At 37.2% G+C, this 16,749-nt stretch overlaps 1 protein-coding gene across 14 annotated transcripts in view; it reads left to right on the plus strand.

The window, feature by feature from the left end:
- Positions 1-16,749, plus strand: part of LOC105670558 (Ecdysone-induced protein E74) — a 156,845-nt gene that overhangs the window by 119,854 nt on the left and 20,242 nt on the right. For 10 of the 14 annotated variants that reach the window (XM_067360303.1, XM_067360294.1, XM_067360297.1 and 7 more), the window contains 3 exons: positions 4,302-4,559; positions 6,417-6,632; positions 7,062-7,301. In XM_067360303.1, coding sequence (XP_067216404.1) covers positions 4,302-4,559; positions 6,417-6,632; positions 7,062-7,301 — 714 coding nt within the window. The remainder of the gene's footprint in view (positions 1-4,301; positions 4,560-6,416; positions 6,633-7,061; positions 7,302-16,749) is intronic. The other 4 variants (XM_012364131.2, XM_067360305.1, XM_067360302.1 and 1 more) reach the window with 3 other exon arrangements.

Here is a 16,749-nt window from a genome sequence, read left to right on the forward strand (position 1 = left end):
TGTGTTTAGTGGTTCATTTAACTTTACATGGCAAAGATTAGGCAAATCGGCCAGTATGTCGAACTTGGTTCGTCAATACACAAAGCGATAAACGATCGGTAAATTACGTAATGACGTTTGCCGACATCCGAGAATTGTCGTGTGATTAACCGCGCGCTGACGATAGCACGCGGAAATGCGAGGTGATCGATTCTGCTTTAATCGCGGTCTACTATATATTCTGTATGTAAATGCATTTATATAGCATGCAGCATATATAGTAGATCGTGATTATGCTTTATCGTGAACATACATAATCAGGAAATAAGCTTTCATGTGATGAAATAATGCTTTCTCAAGAATAAAATAGTTAAATAATTACGCGCGAATAATTAAATGTATATATAGTATATTTATATTGTATTTCTGTTTCATAAAATGATAAAAAATGCAAAATCAATAGAATCTATAAAATAATGAAAAGTTATTAATAATTAGAAATAATTTAAAAAAATATTTAACGCGAATAAATTGCTCAAATACACAAAGCGAAATTTTTAATAGATTGCAATAATTTGGTGATATTAATTAAATTCGTAGTTACTTTTGTAAAGTAACTTTTAATATTATTTTAATATTAAATTTGAAATATAAAATAAGTAAAATATAAAAGCTGATAATATGAATATATTACTGAAATAATAAATTTTATTAATTTTTGTATTCTATTTTACAAAATGTTTCACCATAAATACGTGCGATTGAACAAGTGCATCTGCTATACGCTTTGTACGCATCAATGTACCGTGTATGCATTTCTCGTACAACTATGACAACATGCTCTGTTAACACCAAATGGCAGTTTACTCCCAACTGTGGAACACTTGGCAATATCATCACACAATAACATTAAAATATCTGTATTAAAATATCTTTTATTTAGCTCGTGTTTATAGCGCGTTATTTAGCGACAATTTTACAATTCTTTAATGTTTATTATAGTAAACTGAATTAATGAAAGGAAGGACTTAATGAGAATAAATTAACGAAAAAAAGGAAACTAGCGAAATACATATCAACAAATTTTTTTTATTCTAATAAATTAAATTTGCAATATAAAAGACTAAATTAGCGAAATTTGTATCAGAGTTGTAGCAACAAGAATCACATGACGATAAATATTTTCCGTCGATAGTCAATCGACAACCGCGTGTGTATTCAATGGCGATTGATCAGTATCATAACACATGGAGACTTTTTCTTTAGTTTTCACATGATCGTCAAAGTAAAAGGCGGCGAATCGAAATTTCAACGTTGCCAGAACGTGCAAAATAACGTGTTCGCTTTTTTCCGACACGATGTCACATATATTTTTGCTCATATACACGAGTACATTTATATTTGTGTACACGTAGCAACCGTCACTTCTGTCGCGCACGGGTATACGGCGCCCGACAGCATGCCAGAGGCACGTGATGTCACATAGAAAGAGAGAGTCGTTACCGTTATGCAATGTCGGCCACTGCGTACCGGGACACACGCGTATGCGTATGCATGCGCGAGAAAGTTGCGTGGCCCGGCCAAACGCTGACCTTATGTATTGCTCGCGCACTTGTATACGCATTTGACACTTATGTATGCGTATGCATGTACGTGAGATATTTATAGATCGTTTTGTTGCCATTTCGCGCAGTGTTTAGATGCGAGGAAAAATTAGCAGCGGATAATTTCGAACGACTCTTAATTGCAAGAATATTTTAGGATTTTTGAGAGAGTGTCAGATTGATATTTTTAAATTCTAAAAAGGATTTATAAGTCTCTAATACTTTAATCTTTTAAATGTTGCATGTATTATTTAAAAAGCAGTTTATAGAATTTTCGCAAAACGTGTATCTATTTAGGTTCTTAAGGTCAATGAATTCAAATCTTTTGAATCTAAAAATTTTTAATTTTAATATAATAAACAAATCAATATACCAGATACAAATATGAAAAATAATTCTCTTTTTATCAACTTTGAATTAAAAAATTTACATCTTAATTTTTTAATTAAAGATTCTTAAATCATTAAAATTTTATACAAAATTTAATGTTCGAATTTTTAATGGTTATATATTTAGAATTCGAAATTCCAATTGCGCAGAATTCAGCATCTAAAAATTCCCGAGTATACATGTTTTATGAAAATCTAATTATTTGTGCTTATTGCAAACGGTTTGTTGTGGTGATTAAAGCGCGGTGCATATAACTTAACGATCGGAGCAAGTGGTGCTCGTGCGAGCAAGCGAAACGAATCTTTTAGAAACTATGAAAACCAGGACGTGGTAATGGTGATTACGGTGAAACCTTGCCAACATGTCGATACACCGGAAGTCGGCTTCTGATACGGGAGAAATGAGAAGGAAGCGTCGCGCAGAAGGTGAAAACGCTGTGAAAATCTCAATTGAAAATGCTCTCGGTTAATGCAGTTTGAAATTTACCCTGTGTGCTGCAGCCGAAGGCGAGTCAAGGTCAAGAAAGCTTACATCACTCTCGCAATGAGCAAGTTTCCGGTGGGCAGGCGAAACTTATCTTCCGCTCGTGATTGTGTTGACAATTTGGGAGAAGTCACGAGCATTACACGCGTTTCAATTTACTCAATAATCGGTAAAATCTTCAAAATCGAAGAAAATACCGCATTTGACAACAAATGTTGCTAATGAAAATGATCTGGGGAAGTCAATTTGGGATTTTAAGAAATATAATAAACAACATTATTATTAGAATAAAGATAAATAGCCGACTTTTACACATTAAAAATATTTTTCTATATTTTATATTTTGAACTTTCAATATAATCTTGTGTGGAGTTTATAGAAAGTGCAGAGTATACTTCGGCATATTGTTTTTGTTGACATCCGTCTCTATATTATTATTTATTATATTGTATATTTCCTCCTCTTTGATTGGGAAATACCCAAACATTTTCCGTTTCGCGCATGGCGCTGAACACAGGCGTGATTTCAATCTACGTGATCATATTTATTAATTCAATTCACGAATCCGCAGTGACGTTAGCAGTCACCATCAATTCATATCCGTGACGTAAACGTGTTTCTGTGTAAACGCTTTTATCGCAATAATTAATTTTCATCTTGTCTCATAATAATGACAATGCGATATTTTTCAGCGATGAAATTTAGCAAAATAAATTCTCTTGTTTATTGGAGTAAATATTTATGACAGAAGAGTTTATTTTGCTGGATTAATTTCTGCAAACAGAAAATACTTTTAGCTCATCGTAGCTTCGAAACGACACATGACGAAAGACTCGCACCGTTGCGTAATTCCCATCGACTTTCCGAAAGCGACAAGACAAACGCGTAGGATTGCCCGCGAGCTCGAGAAAATTCGAGGACGAAGACGATCGTGAGAAAAACCCTTGCGCCGCCTTTTCGATCAGATCGAATCAAATCGATTAAAACCCGCTCATTGATCGCACCAGTCGGCATTTTTCATAGCGGATTTGTCGGATTCGCTGCCGCGAGAAATTGCTTAATGAAGCCGTCGCGGCTCGGCACCGCCTGAAAGGAAGGTAGAAACGTTGCAGTGGGTCAAGGAGAGACGCCGGCTTTCACTTCCTCTCGGCAGTCAGCGCAAACTCCTCGAGAACGCCTCCCGAGCCGCAGCCTTTTTTCCTTCCTTTTCTGTCGTTCTTCTTTTCGCGAGAGTATTTATCCGTCTATGATTACGCTTAATTATTTCGACCGATGAGATGTGTTCTTAAACTTAAGTGGACACTAAATTGTAATGGGAACTATGATATGCAATTTATCTTGAAGTATTATTTTTTTGTTTACTAATGAGGATGCTATAACGAGCTCGAAAATTGCCTTTAATAAAAAATTTATATGAAGTGCGCCGCAATAGATAAAACTTAATGCCATTGTTTCTGAGCTAATAATTTATCACCTTTATTTTTGCTTTATAAAATCTCGATGCTTTAGGCTTCACAAATTTGTTGTAGTGACGTCTATTTTACGGCGCTACGGCGAAAGTCGAATCAATATTTTTCAGATTCACTTGGCCTTCGACTGTGACATAATTCTACGTTTAATAAGTAGAATGAATTAGAGAAAAAAAATATTTGCAACCTTAACACAAATTTAACATGTCCAAATTTTTAATACTTATTAGGATTTCCTTTTCAAAACTTACACAAAAATCCGATGACTGGCAGAAAAATAATCGATGTTTATATTCTATGTTTATATTATTTTATGCTAATTAGCCACTATTTTTGATTTACTAGTATTAACGATGCATCTCATTATCTGTTACAGTGGACACCAGGGAAGTTCAACCGCACGACACGGGTGAGAAAGAACAGCTGGGCCTTGTGAATGTGAAAGTGGAGCCGGGGTCCACCAGCGCGACGACCACCAGTACGGGGACCCGTCTGCTCCACGGCATCCTCTCCCAGCATCCCCAGCAGCATAACCTGGGGTTGCAGAACGGATATGGCCGACACTTAGCCGGCCATGCTCAGATGGGCCAACCGCCTTACACCACTGCCGCTATCGCCACGACGAGTACGCCAGGTAAGGTCATAGAGACCTTTCAGGAACGCTTTTATGAGATTTTATTGCCGCCGTCACGGCGCATTGTTCGCACAATCGCGGATTTTAATAGAGTTTCAGTATAAACTGCGATATAATTTAAAATAATATAAAATAGCGAAACGGAGAGTAGAATTAGACTGGAAAATTCGAAAAATGTTAATATTTGTAAGTGTATAAAACAAGGCGCCAATTTCCGTTAATTGAATCGTGGTGCGACAGCTCTTGTAAATGGTTCGTTACCGGAATGACAATTGCAGGTTGATGCAATTCAACGTTTCATCGACCGATTGCATCGTCGATTGCTCGCGCTAGTCGACTGGAGAATAGAACAATCGAGGAGTAAGAAAAATCTTTCAGCGCGAATTTTCTTAGAAATAATCACAATCGTAGCGCAAAATTAAAAATAAATGATAAAATATTTCTCGCGATTATGGTTTGAAATTTCAATGGGTCAGAATTGATTTCACAAAGTTGCATTGCGCAATAATAAAACTGCATATCGGTAACAAACCGGTTGCATATTCGGCAGGAATTTGGGCAGATCTTAAAATATTCGACTCCGATGCTTGCATGAAGCAGCACAGGTATGATTGCCTTACGTAACACGGAGACGATGACAACGACGACAACTTGGACGACTCCGACGACGACGATTCTTTGGAGAGGATGCGAGAATAAGAGAGAAAGAGAGCAATGACTCTGTGCAGAACCCTTTGGGGTCCGTCTGAGACGGTTAGTCGCGCAGCGAGGGAGAAAAGGAGAGGAGAGGGACCGTGGGAAGAGCGAGTAATATGCATACCCAATGACCGGATGACCTTCGCTCGTTGCATAAAGATGCCTTTAATTGATGGCGCGCGCGAAAACACGTTCGGCACGATACGCTCGATGAAGTCGAGCGAGCGAACGAACGAGCGAGCTAGCTGGTCCACCTCGATGGGCCACCTAATTTGTTTAAAGCGGCAGACGACAGCGACGTGCAGCTTCAATTTAGGATCTGGCAGAAAGCCGAACCGGTCGATCATTAATTTGTTACGTCTATGTAATATCGAAGTGAATCAGCGATTCGATAGTTGCCGCGTATTTGAAGAGTATAAAGTATTTACTAAAGCTAATATCATAGTTATTCCAGCTATTGGTATATTAACGGCTTTAGAAGCGAGAAATTATCTCGATACTTTTGTGATAATCTACTTTTCAAAAAAACTATAATTTTTCGAAAGAGACAAAAAGTTAAACTTAAAAAAAATAGATAAGAATTCCATAGACGTCGCAAAAATTAAATTATTGCGGAGGCAAAAAACAAAACTCTTACAGCCGTTTGTTTTAGTAATATTTATTTATTTCGAAATAATGTATATCATAAATAGTGTGCATTATAAAAAATAGATAAGAATTCCATAGACGTCGCAAAAATTAAATTATTGCGGAGGCAAAAAACAAAACTCTTACAGCCGTTTGTTTTAGTAATATTTATTTATTTCGAAATAACGTATATCATAAATAGTGTGCATTATAAAAAATAGATAAGAATTCCATAGACGTCGCAAAAATTAAATTATTGCGGAGGCAAAAAACAAAAATCTTACAGCCGTTTGTTTTAGTAATATTTATTTATTTCGAAATAACGTATATCATAAATAGTGTGCACTATATATTCTTCCAAATAATATCTTGAAAGAAATAATTTTGAGAGGACGATACTTATAATTCTTTTTTCTCCGCACAGTTCTTTTTATTTTTATCGCGCTCTTTTGAACGGAACGGAATCAGACGAGTAATTAGCAACGGCGTCGCGTTTTATCGCTAGCCGTAAACTCTGCTGGTTATTTATCACAGAGGATGCGTCTTCTCCCTTTGTTGCATGGCGTCGTCGATTGGGAACAGGAAGCGGATCACTGCCAGCGAGCCCAGCGGATAGCGGAGTCAGCGACGTTGAGTCTAGTACATCCTCTGGTGGCAACGAAGATGCGAATCTCTTACTAAAAGCCAGGCTCAATCCTAATTCATCCCTCCAGCCAGGTCTGGCATCTCATCATTCTCATTTGTCGTCGGGTGAGCTTATCTTTATTTCTAGTGCAATTATCGATAATACACACGAAACAAAACGTCTTAAATAATTCGAGATCGAAATTTCCTTACACACAATAATCACTTTTACAAAAAAATTTTTATTTACATTTATCAATTTCAAAAAACATTGTCGTCATCGAAAAAGAATCGCGATTTAAATCTGGCTTCCTATTTTTGATTATTGAGCAGTTATCGTTCAAGGAAGTTAAATGAAAGTCAAAATGGAAGTCAAAAATTTGTATACATTTAAATTATATTTACGTCGAACTAAATTCTTTTAATATTATGTTGTGGGAATTTAATGGATTAAAATTTCAAACGGGAAACAAAAATGTACGATCTTCGATGCTGAATCGCGACATTTCGAGACGGCACTTTTTCATTGAATGCCTCCTATTGATTGTTCCATAGCAGCGCTCGGCAGGTCGACCTGCCACAGCCCCGGCGTGTACGCGTCCACGGCGAGCTTTTTGCCGCCCTCCTATCATCCTCATCAGCATCATCCCTCCCAGTATCATCCGCATCGGGGAAGCTCGCCGCATCATCAGCACAGCAACCACACCATGGGTCCGACGATGGGACCGCCTCACCATCACCATCATCATCAAACGCAGAGTCTCCAGCATTTGCATTACCGTCAGCCACCCACACGTAAGTGCAAATTATATGAATTTTTATTTATCGCGAAGATATCGTTAATATAATTAGCGATTTCTACATCAATACTATTTTACATGATTACGAGCAACAAAGAATTACAGTAACAACGTTTGGCTAACGTTGAATAATACTTTGTTGAAATTCTTCATCGAAATGAAGTCTGAGAAATCAACATAGAATAATAACGCGCACGTATATTTTAGATAATTCTTATGGATTACTCTTTGTCTGGAAGAAGCGAATAGCGATCAAAGTATATTTGAGCGACTAGAATTTAGGCTGGACTCACTTACAATAAGGCGGACCTTTTCTTTGACCTCGTTTGCTTATCGGCAATTTCGACGGTAGTAGATGTATCTCCGATCTCATCGCGATCGATCCGCGGTCGGAAGGAGGAAAAGACGGAGGGGAGTACTCGATGGAACAATGATTTTGATATCTCGCGGTGGTATCTGAAGGCTGGATCGTTGTGACGTAACGACTCTCGGTAACCCGAGTTTATTTCAACTTCGTAGATATTGATTCGATCGCTGTCGGCCAACCAGACGCGAAATATTTTCGTTTTGACGGGAAAGAAGGTGACCCGATAATCCTGCGTGACTTACTGATTTTATCAAACAGTAAATTTGCTTTAGTTGCAAAAATTGATTTTTCAATCATTCCGACGGAATGCAACGGACAATATTGTGTCGCCGAGGCGACGGTTGAAACGCATTTGTATCGTCAATTGTGATGACAACAATTTTAACTTAAGGACTGAATAACGTGTGCGAAAATATATTTTTTACTTTTGCTTATTCTTGGAACAATCGTACGAATTTGTATGCTCCGCCAACACTATAATATTCAAGTTGTTGACATTTTATTTTCCGTTATAAGCGAAAGAATACAATTTTTCTTCTGTTAAGTGGAGCTTCGTATAACTTTCTATATTGTACAGAAACGGGTAGACACGTGAGACATTGATAGACGTCGAGAAATGCTGAAATAAATTTTCTAGCAGATAAAAAATTTTACGATTGAAACAAATATAATATACGTGTTGCGACTCGAAAGGCGACGTCTCGCAAAAGCCGGGTCGAGTTTCTCGAGTATATGAAGACAGGAAGCGACGACGTCGCGTCGTCCGCGATCTAGTCCGCCCGAGACGAAATCGCGAGAGCACTTCCTCCGCGGTGCATGCCAAGTAAAAGGATTTGCTCTGTCGTCGCGCATAGTAGAGAGCGTTCGCGTGATGGAACTCGCGATGCGCGAGCTTCGCTGTCAACGACAGCGATGCCGGAGCGCGTTTGTCTCGTTCTCGTGACCCACTTGCCGTTCTCCGATTCGACGGCCCAGATTCGCTTCCTGCCGCCGAAGCATTTCCATTTACACTCTCACGTCTTGCGGCCGTTTGCGAATCTTGACAGATACTGACGCGCGCAATTTTTACTTTCTATATACTCGTCTTTGATGAGAAAAACAATACTTTTTTTTTCAAGCATTTACATGGCTTTGGCTAAATATAAATTCTTTTTCGCAGTTTCGTTTTAGAAGTTTTGAAATTGAAACTTTGCTAAAATAAAAATTCATTAAAAGGCTTCTTTTTTTTCAACCATTAAATGAGTTTAATCCAAATCGGCGAACCTGACGTCCCGTGATTTCAGGAGACAGCCGCGTTCGGATCGGCGCCAAAGTTAATTTCCTGACGCACCCAATGAGCGTAGCTCGAAGTGAAAAGCGCCGACGTTAAATCGCGGTGAAATTCTCCGCGTGCGAGCACAGAGTATCAATTATCTCGATGCGAAAAGAAAAGAAAAGAAAAACAGGCGTGCGCGCGTCAGGCGGAAGCGTGGCAACACTTGTTGCGTTTTATTATCATCGTAGGCTGCAATTCCCACAGTGATCTACAATAAGATCGAACTTTCCCTAATTGAAAATATCCGCCGCGAGCGCGCGCGGCTGCCTTTAACCTGATTTTTACAGCGATGCTTTTCGAGACGGCCGTTTTCGTTCGAGAAGAGGGAAAAATTGCCCGCGGGGAAAGTCTTTGCCGTATTTTTAGCGCGCAATACGCAATTCGTGGCCGTGCGGAGATACGATTATAATTGCCGTTCACTCGTTCATAAATTTCTGCCTCTGGAAATGTTTCCATACCAATAAAAATACTTTAATGAAAATTTGCATGGCTGTAAAGTAAATTCTCAGGTTGCTTTTCATATATGCTGCCGTAGACGCGTTAATATTCAACAACCAGTCTATAAATTTTTACAAAAAGGTCGCTGAAACATGAAAAAAACAATAGCTTTGTCATAATTATGTTTCAGCGGACGCTGCATTGCAAAATTTGAGAAATAAGAAACGAAAGAGCCCGTATGCATTAAAGATTGTGACTGCGAATGAGCGGATTAGAATTCGACCGATCGAGTGATCTCGATCTTAACTCACTTTGTCCTGATGGGTCGAATTCCAGTCTCCAATTTGCAATCTTTAATCCGCAATGCATAGTCTGATACGGGCTTAACGACACTGTGTTATATCGAGGTACGTTCGACGGACTGGTGCGCCATGCTGCGCTTCGAGTAAAAGTGTGCCAGATTGTATAATCGAACGTGAATAAGCAAAATGTTACGCCATAGCGATTTGGTAACGTCGCCGAGCCCCCCTTCTTCTTCCCGCGCTCGACAGGCACGGCCGTGTTCCCATTACGGTGAGCGCAACGGTGAGCGCGGGCGGACGGGAGAAAATTCAACCTGTTAAAGGTCGCACATTTTCGCGATCGTGACACCGTTTCGATTCCGGATGTGTGAGTCGAGTGTACAATAATACTAAAGCGTTAGTCTAAAAAAATATTTCCAGGTTTCCTTCTGCCTGCGTTGAAAACTGAGAATTAACTAAAGTTAAACAAGTTTGACAACTTTAGAAGGATAAACAAAATCTTGTTCCTCTTTGAACTCTATCTAAATTTTACTTCGTAAAATTATTAATTCAGCTTTATCTCATTTAATTTTTTTATGCAGAAGTAGAAAAAAAATCTGAAAATATTTTTTAGACATTAATACAAAATTAATTATATGATTAACTAATTCATACTTCTGTAAAATCGCGCTGAGAAGTATACATTTTTCGTTCGTAAGAAAAGACATTTGCAATATATAGTTTACTAGTGATTTCTATTTGGGGATAAACTGTAATTTAACACACGTTAATGAACCTTTCTCAACAATCTTGTGCGACTCGCTACAGCATTGAGTGAATCGTTGCATTCGGACTGCCAGAGCACGCGAATGCATCCGCGAGAATCCGCACGCTGCCAAAATTGCATCCGGCGACTTTCCGCGATTCCGCCAAAGCCAACTGGCTATCAGCCTCTTTTATCTAGATCACTGTATCACAGAAACATTACGCAACTCACACGAGAGTAAGAGTTAACTATGATATACATATAACTTCGTATACTCTGTGCTCGAAAACGAGTGTTGCACTGTTTTTAGCTTTCGATATTTTTTTTCCGCAATCAATTTGAAATCTGTATATTTCTGCAAGAAAAAAACTTCAATTAATTGCAGCTAATTGTTTATCAATTATACGTAGATATTTCATCAATTATTGATAGCTAGCTTGATAATATCGGATTAGTTTAATCGATCGGGCAATTGATAAGCGTGAAGAGGAGAGGAGGAAGAGCGTCGTTCACGAGGTAGAAAATAATCAGGAGCGTTTATCGAACGAATGTTTGCCTATCCGCGGTCAACCGCGTAGATCTCTCACAGCGGGCGCCATGTATCTATCTACCGGAATAGCAACTCAAGGAAAGAATAGCATAGCGCGCTGCTATTTTAGATCGGATCATCATCGAGCCGCGATTCGTCGTCCATTAGCGCCTCGGGAACATGTGAAAGACCCTTTAAGCATGCCGGGAACGAAAGTGACACATGCGACACGCGTTGGCAAACTAGCGTGGCATGAATTTTGACGCTGACGATGCGTCAAGCGAAAGTGTTACAAGGTTTCGAATAGTGATAGAATGATAGAATTTAAAGGTGATTTTTATTTCTCACATTGATATATTTATTTAGCTCTTCCGCGCTTGTTGCGACATCGTGCAACAATCTCACGAAAGATTAACTCTCACTTTAGCGAAATTTTTGCAACGCGTTTTTAAAGGGGAATAAATTAGCAATGTATGAAAAAGAGAATTGAATCAAAATGCAATTAATGGCGTGGTAAATAAATGATAGATTTCCTCTGTAATAATTTCATCGAAACGTTTTGGCCCGCTTTTGAGCTCTTCTCGGTACTCTATATTATCTAATATTCAGCACACACTAGCACAGTTATTTATTAAGGAGAGCTCGAATAGCAGCAGAAACGTTTCGATAAAATTATTGCGGAAGAAACATACAATTTATCACGCACTGTTAATCGCATTTTAGCTCTTGCCTCTTTTTTTACATTACTATATGGTTTACGAATTATATTCAATTGCTTTAATTTATTATTATAATTATTTTTCTCATTTTATAAACAATATATAGAGTAAAAAATCTTGCGCGAATATCAATACTATGAATACGGAAAAATAAAATATGGGGAATATTTTTATAAATTATATTTTTAATTTATTCTGTTTTGGAGAATAAAAATTCTACAACGAATTGTTAAGATTATTCACGTTAAATTAACATTTTCTTTATTTGTTGTTTGAGCGAATAAATAAAGTTTGAGTTCATGAAAATAAAATAAATATCATGATATGAAATTTTTATGGTATGTATAAAAAAATGATGTAAAAAGAATGTTTTGAAATAAATATATTTGTATAATTTATGAGAATATTCCCTTATGGTAAATTACATCGTTTGTCCAGTACGTGTATTGTGTCAAGGACGAAGCCCGACTACACGCGAGCATGTGAATATCAATTATATTCTGGAATTTGTCGTGAAAATAGTCTCCGAATACATTACCATCTCGATTACCGCTATGCATAAAAATACTGTCCAATATTTTGATCTCTTTCGAGAACAATGACAAACAGAAAATTGACGCGCAACACCATTTTATTTCGATTGAGGAAATGATTGAACGTCTGGCAACTTATTTTTAGCATATATGTAACTTATTTTAGCATAGTATATTTTTAGCATAAAAATTTGCAGATTTTTTAAAAACAAAAGCGCAACTTTTGAAAGTCTAGAAATAAAATATATATATTTCGTTATTGCGTATCAAGAAAAGGATTAAATTTTTTGTTTAAAAAGATTCTTTTTATACTTTTAATTCGTATAATAATGTTGATATTAATTTTGCAAAATGTGAAATTTTTGAGTGAGTAATGTTGATATTAATTTTGCAAAATGTGGAGTTTTTGAGAACTTTATTGCTCCATCGAGGAAACGAGAGTGTCCTGATTGCCCTAGATCAAGTATTTCTGAGATATTTTTAAAAGTTCGCCAGACGAACCGACGTAATTCGGACGCGCGAGATGCGCGCGAACGGAGAGAAGGCAGTTTTGGTGAGGTGGGGAGAGAGAAACTGGGAGAACGGCTTTTTACCGCGGGAAATCGAAGGAAAAAATAGAACGGTGCAGACGAATAACAGCCGCTTACGAAAGAGCTGAGAGTCGGAAAAAAAATTGTAGAAAAATTTTTTCACGTGCAGCTTTGCCGTTCGAAAAATTACAAAATAAAAAGTGTGTGATGGGTAGAATAAAGTTGCCATGACCACATTGACGTTTTACAATTAAATAATTCGATAATTATTGAAGCACATAGCTTGTCACATCTCATGTTATACCTGACAATTGGAAAAGTTATTAAAATATAATATTTGTTTGAAGATGTGTATAATTTGATTATAAATGGTCAGTGTAAATATAAATAATATAATTCTGATATTTAACTTAAATCTATTAACAACATACAAGTAAGATACATTATTTATCATCCTGATTTGTTTTAAGACAATTAATTGTTATTCATGTACCGCAAACTGGTACATCGATAAAAGGTTATGATAAAAATTTGTGATAACATTGACACAGTAAATAAAAAGCTATCTTTTTATTGATGTGTATATTAATCAGGAAATTATATAATAACATTTATGTAATCTTTGTGAAATTCCGTATTGCGATGTTTACATTCGAAAGGAATATTACATATAATTATATCAGACATGAATATCACAGGGATTTATGCGAGATGTGTCAAGTATTTTTTTATATTACACCGTGAATGACGAAATTCAATTTATCTTTGCAAACCGCTTGTTTTATCAATCAAATTGTAGGGCGTGTGCGAAGCACACGTTTTATTCCTATAATCAATCAAAATTGCTGGACAGAAATAATAATCTTTTTACAATTGCTCAATGTAAATCAAGCCACTTACACAGCTGTCAGTTATCAGTCGACGTAAAACGTACTAGTGTGCATCGAAGTATTTTTCTGCTACAGTTTACCTGCGCGATTGAAATCTTGTTTGGCACAACCAATTGATGACCGATAATAAGATAATACCGAGAAAGGCATCGCCACTACCACGCATGATCGATCATTTTTACGATTCCACTATCTGGGAACAAGCGTCTTCACGACGAAGTGAGTCTGAAGCGCAACGAGTTCAAAGTGCTTTTGGTCAATAAGTATCGACACTTTTTTGTTCTTTTTTTTTTAAGAGCGACAAATAGAAGCTTTTTATTCCTTAAGCATTAAAATTTCCTTTTAACGAGTGATGATACTTTATTGGTTTTCAATTATACTAAAGAAAACATTGGCATTTAAGAACCACCGCATTTGCTGATCCATAAGAATTTTTTTATTACACAGAATTTATCGATATGATGAATCTAAAATGTTTCATTAAATTTAAATTCTATGTTTTAAAAAGCGCAAAAATTATTTAAAGTTAAGAGCACTTTCCAGCCGATAAATAAATTGCGAGGAAGAATTTCATAAAGTTTACGATAGCGCATTTACATTCCACGGCGGCGTAAAACGGCGGAAAATAGCTTTGTGTAATTCGCATAGCGGCCAGCAGTGGCGAGTAAAAATAAAGCAACGAAATGAAATGCAGGTGGATTCTCTTAGGTTAGAGTAGGTCTAGGTCTAGGTCGACTAGGCGCGACCCCTGACGCACACATGCACGTGTTATGTTCATACAATAGTCCACTTCCTGATCGGAGATAGCCGACTTCCTCCGTCGAAAGCGCTGCCGATGAAAGATTTGACGTACAACATGGAATAGGCGCGTTTAACTCCAATCCGATATTCTTAAATTTTTATTTCTTTCAGCGTCAACGAGAAACTTTACGTTCATCCGCTATTAATATTAAAATCGTATTATTTTAAAAGATTTGAAAACAAAATGAGTACTCAATAGCAAAACAATATCTTTTTGTTAACTATCTCCTTGAAGTTTTTCTTCTAAATAAACAAGTATATCGCGTTATCGTATCTCCGACGTGAAAGTGCGAGTCCGCTTTCCGACGCAAGTATGCGTTTCACCGCAAAGAGAGGAAAAGCGCGAGCAAACGCGAGAGAAACGAGACGCGTTGCGATTGACAATGAGTCCAAGTCTAGGTGTAGGTCTAGGTCGACTAGGAAGGGGCGCGGCGATCTACTTGCTGACAACGAGAACGACAATCCGGCTTTTCTCTCGGAAATAGTCGCGCGAAACGGCGCCGATCGCTCGAGCGAAACGCGCGGCGTAGAATAATAGAATCGTGTTGCTTTACGACGATGCACAGGTGCCAATTCCCGTGATATTCATTCCATAGAAGGAAGAGCGTGAATTTTTGCGTTAATCGCGTCGTGAAATTTCTCGCGGACGCTACGATTCGACGTCAGTGTAATCGATAACGAATTTGCAATCTAATTTTAAGTATTTCAGTTTACGTTTATTGGATAATTTAACTTGGTTTTCACTTTATTTTAATATTTTCAAAATAATCTCTTTTTTCTTTCCTGTAACATCTGCAAAAATAATTGCAAGAATCGTCTTTAAACTGCAATCTAGCTCTTTTAAAATGAAAATCGAAAGTCGGCCGGTGCATTCACATCATCAACACGTGACATTGTCGTGACTTGCTGATTAACGGCGTCCACGGACTCCGGAAGTACGAGCGGTATCGGATTTTTTATTGTAGGCCACGGCACGTTTCGCAAATTGCACGCGAGGCAGAAAATAACGGGTCGGCATGAATGCTGCGTCGATTTCGTAGCGGACAAGCTTCAATTCGCGCCTGTTCTCGTTTTCTTCCTGGTTATACTTGGATTTGCAATGTAATATTTCATTTTCAATTTAATAATCTATCTTACACAAGCTATCTCTGTACTTCATCATCTATATTCGTAATTTCTTCTTCACACACTCGAAATGTTTATAGATTCTTCCAAAGTTTTTGAAATTTATTTGCTATATGTTTTGTAAGCAATACAATATTCGTCTCTGTAAACGTATTGTTAAAGTATGAACTTCCTGTATTTTCTTTACGTTTATTACTGGAAAATTTTATATGAATTTCAATTTCTTAATTTCGTTAAAGTTTGGGGCAAATAAAAATTTCTTTAAAGTTCTGTTTGAAAATTTTTCTTGGCGAAATTGCGCGTGATTCGCACTGAAATCAATCCAATAATAGGTACAAAATTCGTTTAAATACGTTGGCATTCGTTGAATACTCATGAGAAAGTTAAACCTGCGTACAGAATTCGTTATGATATCACGAAGAAGGTTACGGAATTAAATAATGAATTTGATTTACATTTGTGTTACTTTTTTGTGGAAATTTTAAGCCAAATATTATTTGTAAAAATTATTCAGAATTACGTAGAATTAAAAAAGAAAGCGAGAAAACGAAACGAGAGAAACAAATTTTAATTAAAACATTGCGGTTACTTAAGAATGTAATATTTACAAAAACTCCATTCAGAGAATTAATTCAAGGTTGAGCATTTTTGTCGAGTTCATTCTGTATGCGAAAAGCGTACTAAAAGTTCAATTAAAATATTGTCTTTACTAGTTACAATCAGATAACGAAGCAATTACTAAAAAACGCATAAACGAATTATACAGAAAATGTAAATTAAGAATTCGCATCTTTTGCATCATTTTGCAAGCGAGAAAAGAAAGCTTTAACTCGATCATTAAATTTGCATAAAAATCACGCGGAGAAAATTAATCCATTAATTTGTCCATGCAAAATATATAAAAAATCGCGCGCGTTGCATCTCCCATGTGCCGTTTTTTTTTTTCCGGATCATCTTATAGACGTAAGGAGGAAAAAAGGAAGACAAGAGCGCGGCTTTACAGATAGGCGCATAGGCTAGCAGGCTGGCTGACAGAGAAGCGCGCGTCCTTCCTGGGTCTCTGCCCCTACCGACGTGTGTATTGTAGTATTGTATATTTGCAGTGTACATATTATCAGAACGTGCTCCTCTGTGTGTGCACTTGCCGTG

Source organism: Linepithema humile, chromosome 8, assembly GCF_040581485.1.
Source record: "Linepithema humile isolate Giens D197 chromosome 8, Lhum_UNIL_v1.0, whole genome shotgun sequence".
NCBI classification, from domain to species: Eukaryota; Metazoa; Arthropoda; class Insecta; order Hymenoptera; family Formicidae; genus Linepithema; species Linepithema humile.